This window comes from Ailuropoda melanoleuca, chromosome 14 (genome assembly GCF_002007445.2).
Source record: "Ailuropoda melanoleuca isolate Jingjing chromosome 14, ASM200744v2, whole genome shotgun sequence".
Classification (NCBI taxonomy): domain Eukaryota; kingdom Metazoa; phylum Chordata; class Mammalia; order Carnivora; family Ursidae; genus Ailuropoda; species Ailuropoda melanoleuca.
In genome coordinates, this window is record NC_048231.1 from 80,223,208 (window position 1) to 80,235,586 (window position 12,379).

Consider the following 12,379-nt stretch of genomic DNA (forward strand, 5'->3'; position numbering starts at 1 on the left):
GTTTGCGCCTGGATTTCTGCTTTGATTTGCTATGGCTCCTTCTGATCTTATGATTTCATTTGGAATTGAAATAGAGAATTTTATTTGCATTGCCCTTATTCTTCATTAGCTAATAGTTGGCTTGACCTTGGAATTTTAACATGATAAAACAGCCAAAGAAAAGAGCATGGCATTTTTCTGCTGTCATTTTGTGAAGCCAAGTATTTTTATTTGTCCTTCTGAAGAGTGGCTTTATTTTTAGCCCCACGTAGCACTTTAGATGGATGTCCTGTCTGTTTCCACAGGGCAGCTCAGATAACCCAATCACCGGTTTTAGGGACAAATTCTTTTTGTTCCAACTTAGCATCAAGCAACGCTAGAATAAAGAAAAGGTCTTTGCTCTCCTTAATGAGAAAATATATGAATTAATGACGTTTCCATATCATGTTTTTTGGAATTTTTTTCTCTGAAGGTTTTGGGTTTGGGTGTATAACTTCATGGTTACATGGAAGATTCTTGGGCTCTACTGCTGGTAAGAAATAGACTGAGTCTGGGGCGCCTGGATGACTCAGTTGTTGGGCGTCTGCCTTCGGCTCAGGGCATGATCCCAGGTCCTGGGATCGAGCTCCGCATCGGGCTCCCTGCTCCGCTGGGAGCCTGCTTCTTGCTTGCCCACTCCCCCTGCCTGTGCTCCCTCTCTCGCTGGCTGTCTTTCTCTCTGTCAAATAAATAAATAAAATCTTAAAAAAAATAAATAAATAGACTGAGTCTGATAAAATACCTCAAGCAGTTTCCAAGTGCTCAGGGAAGGATGCACAGCTGGGCTTCTATGGAGCCTGGAGCTCAGGAGGAGAACTGGAAGGCACCGTGTACTTCCAGCATCTGTAGAGGCCAATGGTCTTCCCCCAAGAGTTTGGCCATGAATTCAGTTCAGAGCTTTGCCACCATTACTAACTCTCGGCTCTCAGACATGCTTGTCAATTTATCTGGTTCTAATGTCCCTTTTGCTTCAAAATTATTCGCTGATATTTTAGCACTAATGACTCTGAGACGTTTCAAGTTGAGTTAGAAAAAAAGAAAGACATTTCAGGCTTGTTTACACTGCCAGCTGATGCAGCTGCAGGACAAAGGCCTTCGATTCATCTGTAAGTCTGTTAGTTACTTCAACCTGCCCAGTTAGCTGTTCTTGCTCTGAGAAGGGCTCTGGTTCCTGAGGTTACACTGGGTTTTGCAGAAAATGACCATTGCTGTCCCCTGGTGGTAGGTCACAAAGCCAGGTTTGTGTTCTCACAGATGATTTTCTGTCACCTCTGGCAGTATTGGCTTCAAGTACAAAGCTAAGGGTGCTGGGCTTCCATTCCTATATGTAATGTAAAGCTTATATGGAGAAAATGTCCCACCAACTTGACTGCCCAGTTACCCTACTAAGCCACCATTTTTAGAAACGTGTGCCAGCCAAGGAAACAGTCAAAAAAACTAAGAGACAGCCCACGGAATGGGAGAATATATTTGCAAAGGACACCACAGATAAAAGGACTGGTATCCAAGATCTACAAAGAACTTCTCAAACTCAATACACGAGAAACAAATAAACAAATCATAAAATGGGCAGAAGATATGAACAGACACTTTTCCAATGAAGACATACAAATGGCTAACAGACACATGAAAAAATGTTCAAAATCATTAGCCATCAGGGAAATTCAAATCAAAACCACACTGAGATACCACCTTACGCCAGTTAGAATGGCAAAGATAGACAAGGCAAGAAACAACAATTGTTGGAGAGGATGTGGAGAAAGGGGATCCCTCCTACATTGTTGGTGGGAATGCAAGTTGGTACAGCCACTCTGGAAAACAGTGTGGAGGTCCCTTAAAAAGTTAAAAATTGAACTACCCTATGACCCAGCCATTGCACTACTGGGTGTTTACCCCAAAGATACAGACGTAGTAAAGAGAAGGGCCATATGCACCCCAATGTTCATAGCTGCATTGTCCACAATAGCCAAATCATGGAAGGAGCCGAGATGCCCTTCAACAGATGACTGGATTAAGAAGCTGTGGTCCATATATACAATGGAATATTACTCAGCTATCAGAAAGAACGAATTCTCAACATTTGCTGCAACATGGACGGCACTGGAGGAGATAATGCTAAGTGAAATAAGTCAAGCAGAGAAAGACAATTATCATATGATTTCTCTCATCTATGGAACATAAGAACTAGGAGGATCGGTAGGGGAAGAAAGGGATAAAGAAAAGGGGGGTAATCAGAAGGGGGAATGAAACATGAGAGACTATGGACTATGAGAAACAAACTGAAGACTTCAGAGGGGAGGGGGTGGGGGAATGGGATAGACTGGTGATGGGTAGTAAGGAGGGCACGTATTGCATGGTGCACTGGGTGTTATACGCAACTAATGAAGCATCAAACTTTACATCGGAATCTGGGGATGTACTGTATGGTGATTAACATAATATAATAAAATAAAATTTAAAAAAAAAGGGGAAAAAAAAAAAAAGAAACGTGTGCCATGTCTGAGGGCGATGTGAGCCTCATGCTCAGATCCAGGCCAGAACACCTCAGAGAGAGCATTCTGCCCTATGTGGTCAGTGACAGCATCCTCATATTATCTTCCACTAGTAATCACTGGGAACCATCCTCAGATTCCAGGACCTGGTTAGATCCCTTCTCTGACCGGCTTCCTATCCTTCATGGGCAAGGAAGAAAAATCACTAATGAGTAGCTCTCCTTTGAGTTCTTCATGTGACAGCCAAAGGTAAGAAAATTTATCTCAAGGGTAAATTGTGAAGCTTTTTTTTGATAGCTCATGATAAAGAAGATGGTGGGGGAAAAGTATCAAATATAATGGTGATGCATTATAAGCCTCTTTTGAAATCTGTCAAGAAGGTCACTGGCAACGTGCCTCTTCTGTTAGGATGGTCTTTGGCAACCTCACGGTAAGAGGTCTTCCACAGTAGATTTCTGTGCAACTCAGCAAGACCTTGGAAATCCTGGCCTCAGAGGAGTCACCATTTTGGTCCTTCTATCTCATCTGAGAGGCAGAATTTTTGGCATACAAAGATCTTGGGGAGTGCTTGGGTGGCTCAGTCGGTAAGCATCCGACTCTTGATTTCAGCTCAGGTCATGATCTCAGGTCGTGGGATGGAGCTCTGCATTGGGCTCCACAGTCAGTGGGGAGTCTGCTTGAGGATTCTCTCTCCCCCTCTCCTTTTTTTTTTTTTTTAAGATTTTATTTATTTATGTGACAGAGAGACAGCCAGTGAGAGAGGGAACACAACAGGGGAGCGGGAGAGGAAGAAGCATTCTCCCAGCGAAGGAGCCCGACATGGGACTCGATCCCGGAATGCCGGGATCATGCCCTGAGCCGAAGGCAGACGCGTAACAACTGCACTACCCAGGCGCCGCTCCCCCTCTCCTTTTGCCTCTCCCTCCACACTCACTCTTTCTCTCTCTCTAAAATAAATAAATCTTTAAAAAAAAAAGGATCTCAGACTTTGATGCAACATCACAGTAAGGAGGGAGGCAGAGTATCAACACCATCACCAACACTGTCAGAAGACCTAGCAGGAATATAGAAGCTTCCCTTAGCCATACGAAGATCCTAACATGATGGGGAGAACTCCAGCTGCTGACAGTGGCCAAAGGCTAACCTAGACTTTAATAATCATTTTTGAAGGAATTCCATTTTCAAAAATAATTTATTCAAATATTTTATGTCAAAATAATTCTAGAAAGTATCCATTTCTATTAGTTGTCCCCAATCAAATGTGCATTTAATTACATGAACACCACTATTACTTCATAGTTTTTTTATTATAGACTTTTTTTATCCACATGAATGTTAAAGAAACTACAACAGAGTTAAATACCATTTTTGATAACATGATTATATTCTTAATTACATCAATATTAAACTGTAAAATATTTCCAGAGGAATACAATCTTCATTCATACAGCAGGCAAAGTACCAGAGAGGAAGAGGCCATGTGTAAGTCTGTCCAGTCTGCTGTGAGAAGCGGGTTTGTACAGCTGACGCCATCCCAGCTGTCGAAACGGGATCCCCACTCCTAGGACAGGTCTTGTGTTTCTACCAAGAATTACTTCTTCAAACGCAACAGACAGTCTTGCAGAGCCGCTCTCTCCACGTGTGCAGCACTGAGATCACTTGGGACCGTCCACGGATTTCCCACCCCGGTTGGCTAACAGCACTCCCACGCTCTGGGTTCAGTTGGCCTTGAAAAACACAAAGACTCAAACTTTGGTTCCACCAAAAGATGCAACAAGCATTGGCTGCTCTGGTTGGCGCCCCCCTCCCCCCACTAATGAATGGCCGCTACGGTCTATTTTACATGGTTGTCCATGCTGCTTTGAGGTCACTTGTCCTTGGGTTCTCCCGAACCTGATTTTGTATTTGATTCCCAAGCCCTTTCAATTCGCAGTCTTTATGTGGGTCAGAAGTGCTCAGTGGCAGGCTGTATCTTACAAGAGAGCAAGAGTAAGTGGTTCTGTGCACCTGGGAGAAGACAAAAAGCACAGAGTGGGGACTTCAGCACCATGCAAAACATGTCAAGTAACATTTAGCATATCCTGAGAGAAGACATTTGTAGTACCGGTTGGATAAAATGTTTCAACAGTGACTATGAAAGCATCTCTTTTACATCTATTTGCCTGCCATCTTTGTTTAAGCATCTCCATATAACATGACATTGAGCCAAACTAGAGCGATTAAATACGATTGTGCTGGTCAGCTATGCCTTCTTTACAGTAAAGCCATGTTTGCAGGGTTCTAGAAGCTCCGGTTTGCTTAAGACAGCCTGCGGTGAAAGGCGCAGACAAAATTTCCTGTGCCAGTGCTCTGCTGGCTTTGGCTGGATGGCCTGTTAACATCTATTTTTCTTGTCCTGAGGTGTAAGGGCAACTGCAGAAGCATGACTGGAGTTTCTGTGATTCAACATCAACAAAACCACTGGATTGGCTATTAATTGCATATTTATAACTGATAATAGAGGATGTAAATTAGGCCACAGTCTCCGGATATGAATCAGAAGAGAGCAGATGAAGTGTGGGTGACAGAGCCAGGCAGCCTGGCTCAAAGCCTGCCACGCGCTCCCAGGGAGACCACAGACCACGTACTCAACTCTCTGCACTCCAGTTTTCTCAGCTGTAGACTATGGTGAAAGTAGCAGTCCTTCTCTCAATGGGTTGTTTTGGAGATTAAATAAGATAATTGACACAAAGCATTGAGCAGAGTAAGAACACATTATCATTTTCAATGGAGACTCTTGAAAGAACCTGGTCCTCTATGTCTGACTACAGATGAAAGAAATGGATATGCTATTCCTTTCCTTTGTCTTTGATCCATACAAAAGGAAGACATAGAGTGTTCTCTTACAATCCCTCTATATCCTTGTAAGAGCTTTTTCTTGCTATTATTTTTGTAGCAATTATTACAGAACTGAAATAAAAATAACAGGAGTTTACCAAAGAGGTAGATATTGTTAGTACAGGAAGAAAAATTCTCAAAGTCTCCAGAAGTATGCAAAGTAGCCATTTCTGATGAAGAAAATGCAGACATAAGGTGAAAGTAGTTTGGTCGTGCCCTAGAGTGTTATATATGGTCCTGAGAATACTTTTAAAAAAGCAAGGGGAAAGGAAGGAGAGTATGGCAAAAGTCTGGTATGCAAGAGTGAGAGCCAACATTTTAGAACTGGCAGAGACTTCGATCAGGCTTGGCCACCCACATTTTATAGATGAGAGTGGGCTCAGAGAGATTACATGATATTCCACTCAAGATAGCATAGGGAGGTAGTGTTAGACTGAGAGGGCAGACTCCCTCCAAAATGGCTCAATGATCGTGGGAGACAGAGAAGTGTCATAGAGTTGAATAGACCTGGCTTGAATCCTGGCTCTGTCACTTGCTAGCTGAGTGACTCCACTGAACCTCGATGTTCCCATGTATGAACAGGGATAATAATAGGATCTACCTTATAGAGTTGTAAGGTTCCAAAGACATAGATAACGCGGCAAAGAATTTAGCCCAGTATCTGGCATAATTAGTGCTCAAGAAATGATAGTTATTATTATTTCTGTCTTGGTCACGGGTTTCTGTATGACTACAAACAAGTCATTTCCCATGATCCACTTTCCACTTGTGTAAAATGACTGGAAGATCTGGGTGCTTCAACCAGCTAAATGGAGGACGTTTGTATAATGTCAAAAGGTGCTTGGGGGACACCTGGGTGGCTCAGTTGGTTAAGCTTCTGTCTTTGGCTCAGGTCATGATCCCGGAGGCCCAGGCTCCCTGCTCAGCAGGGAGTCTGCTTCTCCTTCTGCCCCTCACCCCACTCATGCTCTCTCTCACTCTGTCTCTCTCCAAAATAAATAAATAAAATTTTTTTTTTTAAAAAAGGTGCTTGTGGGGTGCCTGTGTGGCGCAGTTGTTAAGCGTCTGCCTTCAGCTCAGGGCGTGATCCCAGCGTTCTTGGATCGAGCCCCACATCAGGCTTCTCCGCTAAGAGACTGCTTCTTCCTCTCCTACTCCCCCTGCTTGTGTTCCCTCTCTCGCTGGCTGTCTCTCTCTGTCAAATAAATAAAATCTTAAAAAAAAAAGGTGCTTGAAAGAAAAAGAACACAAAGTGATAATTAAATCAGCGTTGACATCATGGCACTTCTTTGGGGGTACAGATTTCACAAAGATTACATTGGGTGCCTGCACAGGACATGGGTCATGGAAACAACCACAGGTGAGAGAGACTGCCAGGAATAATTCTAGGGTTAAAAACAGTCCTAGACACAAGGATAATACATGCAATGTTTTGAAATATTTTTTTTCAAATCATTTCCATTGTACTTGCAAGCTTACAATGAAACAAATATGCAAAGTAGTCCAATGGCTAATCTACTAGGGCTTCTTTTAGGAGGTAGTTTGAAAACAAAGAAGCAAACTACACTTAACACAGCTGGTAGCTAAACAAATAGAATTCATTGCCCCAAAGGGGACTATGTCTAGGTTGAAGAAAGGTTTAGATAAATCCATGGGTAATGGGTCTTTAAGGAGTTATCAAGGGAAAGCTAAGAGCATTCAGCGCATGTGCCTAAATTTCGAGGTTGGTATTGTTAAGAACAACAATTTGGCTCTTCTAATGGAGTTACACAGTTAGTATCCTGGTCTGGGTGGACCTTTATTCGATTCAACATGGAATTTCTTCTGTCCTAATGTAGGGCAAAAAAGATTTGTAGAGCAGTGATATGTGGCAATACTTGCTCGGCTTATTAAGTGGATTGCCTGTGGTTTTGAAAAGCTTCCTCCTCTTAATAGTCATATTGGAATCCACTGGGTGGCAAGAACACAGCACACCACCTTAAGGGTCACTCTTGCATAAGACATTAATGCATCAGTCCCTAATTTGGAAACCTGTGGTCACTGAGCAAGGCAGAATTCGTCTCTCTCCCTTGGTGTAATGATTTCTATTTTGTAATCTCTCTTGGGGTAATTCCTCGCAGGCTTGGCATGTTGAGAATCAAATACTGCCTCTAACAATATGGTCGTGATTCTCTGCTTGGCTGATTTAGCTCAGCATTTAAGTAACCACTAATCTTCTGAAAGCACCGGGGTCTACTTAGAGAAATCCCTGTTGTCTGCAAGGATGGAAACAAAATCAGCATGAAGGAAGCATTAGTTACTAAACACAAATCAATCTTTTTTTTTTTTCCACCTAGCTGTACTTGATGTCACCATCAGAGGCATGGTTTCTGGGTAGCGAGTCTTCATTTTGTAGGTGCAAGAACAGTTCCTCGTAAGCAGGGAAGACATGTCGGGAAATCAGAAGGAGTAAAAAGACAGTTTACTGAAGTTTCCACCGAGTGGAAAGCAGACTACGTTCTAATGGATAAAGCTCACGCGGAGTAAAAGAAGCCAGATACCAGAGAACATTCTGCACAATGTCCTTTACTAAAGCTCAAAATCAGGCGAAGCTGATCTTTGTTGGGTGGGGGAGTAACTGGGCAGGGGTACAGGGAGGCTGTCTGGGTGATGGAAACCTAAGTGAGTTCATCTTGTGAAAATCCACTGAATTTTGATCTGTTGACTTCATGACTTGTAGGACTTGATGGTTTCTGGACTTTGATGAGTGTGTTATATATACTTCCATTCAAATGTTATTTGAAAAGAACACATCCTAATATATTGTCTTTAAGTTGAAAGACAATTAGTTGGACATTTTCAGATTATTATACCTATGAGCTTATTTGGGTGATTCTTGCCTTGATGACCTTCGTGTTCTGGGTGAAGATTTAGTGAAGTCTGACTGTTCTAAAATTATTCATGTCACACAACTGGTACAAACCTGTCTACGCTAATGAGAAAGAAATGCCCAACATCAACCTCAGGCTTAAGAAGAATACCTGCATATATAGAAGAGAGCCAGCTCACAGGCCCGCTTGTGTAGGACTTCATGGAGATGGAAACGCAATGACTTATTACTTGACTGTCTCTCTTGCGGAAACATCTGCTCACAGAGGACAGGAAGTGCATGTATTAGGAGCAAGTTGGCACTGAATTTAAAGTCAGGAGCCCTAGGATCTCTTCCTAGCTTTGCAACACGGACCTAAAACATCACATCTCCTTCTCCATACCTTAGTTCCTTGTGTGTGAAATTAAGGGAAAGCATCTGAATGCGAGACCGTCTTGGAAAGAGTTTTGAGCTCCTGATGAAATGTGGGTGGTGACATAATTATCATTATTTAAGACAAATGCTGAAGATTATCACTAATAAAGATGATGACAAGAGGTGGGATTGTCATTTGTACAAAGATGGAGGACGCTTGCGATATGCAGAAAGAGATGGGAAAGTAAGACAGGGAACCACAAGCCTGCGTTGTACAGAATTCTTTTTGCCAATAAATTCTATTAAGTTGAAAACATGTTCCAGAGGGAAGGCCTGGGAAGAATGATTCTGATGGGAACAGGTCAAACTGATAAATGACTGCAATCCTAGTTGGCCATGAGCACTTACAAATGCTCCCTCTGACATCTGAGTTTTTTCCTGATTTAGCAATTCCGGTTGTTAGGTTGGTTACAGAACCAACAAGCCGTAGTTTTTATATCCCTTCGATTCTAACAATTACACATGTCTTCTACATAATCAAAAAGTTGCTTTTGAAATGCTTAGGTCTGTTCTGACTGCGGTTACTGAACTTTTACTGTCCTCCTTGCCTTAGGAGCCCAGAGTATTCGGCTTTTAAATCCTTGCCAGGGACGTGACCTTGAACGTGGCTTCCGCTCTAGAGAAACAGTGATTGGTTTAGGGAAAGAATGAATGACTTCCTACAGTGGACTTTCTCAGAGGGCCACGTTGCCTGCAATTGTTCACTCCACCGTCTGTCGGTAGTTCCCTGGAAGCCGGATTTTGGGAAGACGTTTGGAAGCAAAGGAGAGGCAGAGAAGAGAAGGTACAGTAACCATGACTGCTGACACACCACTTCTGTGCGGAGGGGCAGTTAACAGGGGTGTCAGGAAGAACCACAGAGAACAGAAAACCTCAAAACAGAACGAAGGTCGCTTCTGCAGAGGAGTAGAGAATTTTTCCTTTTCCAAGGAATCTATAAAGTGTATGTGACCATTCGCTTAGGAAGTCCCATGCCCGGGCATAACAAAGTTCATCCGTATATTGGCTGAAACATGGGGTGCAACTTTACCAATCCCTTGGGCTACTTCGAATACACCAAATAAAGAACATGGCTGAGTAATAAGAATTCTGAGTTCAGGAAAATCTCTTTCATCTGGTAAGCTTACCTTTTAGCTTTTGCTGAGATGGGCACCAAGCTTTTCTTTCCTGATCAAGCTCGCTGCATAGGGGATCTATAAGATAAAAATAAGCAAAACTATCCAGATAAGCTAAATTTAAAGACAGATGCATATGGAGACCCTTCATCATGCCTAACAATTTGAATGTCAGTGAATCCCCCCACCACCCCCGCCGAAGGAGAAAAGGTCTCCACCAGACAATCAACAGTATGGAGCTTCCCAGACACAGCAATTCCTAAGGCCTGTTAAAAAGCAGATCAAGGACAGAACTGGTGAGCACACGGGACTCTTGCTAGAGCTGGTCTCTGAGGTGAGTATCTGACATCTCACTCGCAGAACTTGTTTAAATTTGAATTTAATAATGTGGCACTATTATTGTTTTATTTAGGCATGAAAACAAAGTTATGATGTTAAAATGTATGTCCAAAGAGACAAGGATGTGATTACAAACTAGATCAATGCTATCTTTCATTTAGTTACAGTGACAAAATATGCTGTCATTGTAAATCACAAATAAGATGAATTAGCTAAACACAAATTATTACTCTGGGTACTTTCCCAATAACTACTAAGAAGCATCAGAAATCACTGCACTGAGTGGAAAATATGACCCCTGAGGATGCTATCTGGATAAACTTAAAAAGTACTTTTCAGTGCTGGGACTTTGAACAAAAGCCTATCTCATTTGATATGTTACTTTTCATTTGAAGATTCAAATGGCTGAAATTGGACATGTATTATTTAGATTTACCTCTTTATTAACCCCAGTTAAGGTTATTCTATCATTATGTTCCTTACCTTCATCATGATAAGGCTAAACTCAGGACTATAAAGATTTGAACCTATTTTACATTTAAAGAAAGGAATATCCAGTCTTCTAGAATGTAACGTGAAATACGGCTGTTACATAAAAGTGGTGGGACAAATGCAATTATTTTCATCTGATCAGGCAATGTTTTGGCATACTGATGCATATATGTTCTCCACATTTCCAGCATATACGTGCTTTGTTCTCCTGACCCACCATCCATAAATATGAGCCTTTTCGAATGGGAAGGAATTATGAATCACAATGATGTGAGTGACGGGATTAGCTGGACCATTTTGCCATAATAACTGGCCAGTTGAATCAGTCGTTTTAATGGCAAAAATTAAAAAAAAAAAGAGAAGGCTGACATAATCATCTCACTGTTTTGATACACAAACACAACATGGATACACCTGCTAGGCACATATCTGATAAAGGCCACAGACAACAGCATTAAAATTAATGATTCATTCGGTTAGTGCCATAAAAAGTTCAGAGTCGCAATCTCACATTTTAGGACGTGAGCTGAGAGGAGCTGGATAACTATGACAAGAACAGTGACATAGGGACCTACTCTAGTTACTTCTTCTTCTCACTCTAGGTCATGCTACACCTGCTATTAACAGAGACACACAGTTCCCATCACAGTGTTTGTTGAGATACGCCAAAACACGTGGATCACCTCTCAACACGTGGATCACCTCTCTCTTTAGATGCATGATATAACAGAGCCTTGAATGGAACTCCACTCTTTAGGATAACAAGCAGAAATGACGTAAACCTTGGGGTATGAGGAACTACCTAATACAATGTATTTGTGCCACACTCACATTTAAAGAAAGGCCTCGACACCAAGACTCAGGGCCACAACAAGAGAGAGTCTGTTCCATCCCAGGCACTGCACAAGTTAACATCTCCATGGACTGTCTCATCAAAGCCAATAAACTGCTCATTCTAACCCAAAGAAAAGTGCCTGAGGGGCACTGCTTTCAGATCTATGTCTGAACCCTTTTTCTTTCCTGGCTTCCTCCTTCCCACTCTTTCTCCCTCCCTCCCTTTCTTGCTTTTTCTTTTTCTTTCTCTTTTCTTCTCCCCCCAGAAACAACAATGTAGGATTTCATTAAGGTGGAAAGCTGAGAAGGAAAAGGAAAAAGGACTGGGAGGGGGGGAGAGGACATTTCCACGTTTGAGTCCCAAATTTCCAGATGGGAATTTAAATCTGTTTGAAGAATCACCCCCACTCAAACACTGTGGCATTCATTTCTTTAAAACAAAATGAAATAAAAGCCAAACAAAAACAAAGAACAAAAAGCATAAGGTTGTGAGCTGAAAGTCATGTATTTTTAATGCTAAGTCCTAAATCATGAATGATAAAGAATATAGTAGCACATGGCTCGACTGTTCATGGAAATTACCTTATTTCCTTGATTCTAAAATGCACTTTCCCCCTCCCGTTTTAACAACTCTGAAATTAGATGTCTTATAATTGACAATATCTTAGAATCATGGTTGGAAGTTTCTTTTCTTGTGATAAATCAAGTAATGGTGCCTCTTATAATTGACAGTTCTCTGGGTTCCACCAAATGCAATACTGTATTCACAGAGACCTCGGCAAACACTCCCCAACTTGGGAGCTCAGGCTCCAGAGGCTTCGTTTGAGCTAATTATTTCATGTAAATTTCCTTAGACCTTATAAAACCTTTTCTTCATTTTCACCAAAATTGGCATAGACACAAAAAATTCCCTCAAAGTAATGTAAGTT

At 41.8% G+C, this 12,379-nt stretch overlaps 1 protein-coding gene across 1 annotated transcript in view; it reads right to left on the reverse strand.

Annotated features, from left to right (window-relative positions):
- Window positions 1-4,471: 4,471 nt before the first annotated feature.
- SKOR2 (SKI family transcriptional corepressor 2) overlaps window positions 4,472-12,379 on the reverse strand; it is a 38,169-nt gene continuing 30,261 nt past the window's right edge. Inside the window, 2 exon segments of the mRNA XM_034642291.1 lie at window positions 4,472-4,517; window positions 9,798-9,863. Of these exon segments, the coding sequence (XP_034498182.1) occupies window positions 9,801-9,863 (63 nt within the window). The 3' untranslated portion in view covers window positions 4,472-4,517; window positions 9,798-9,800.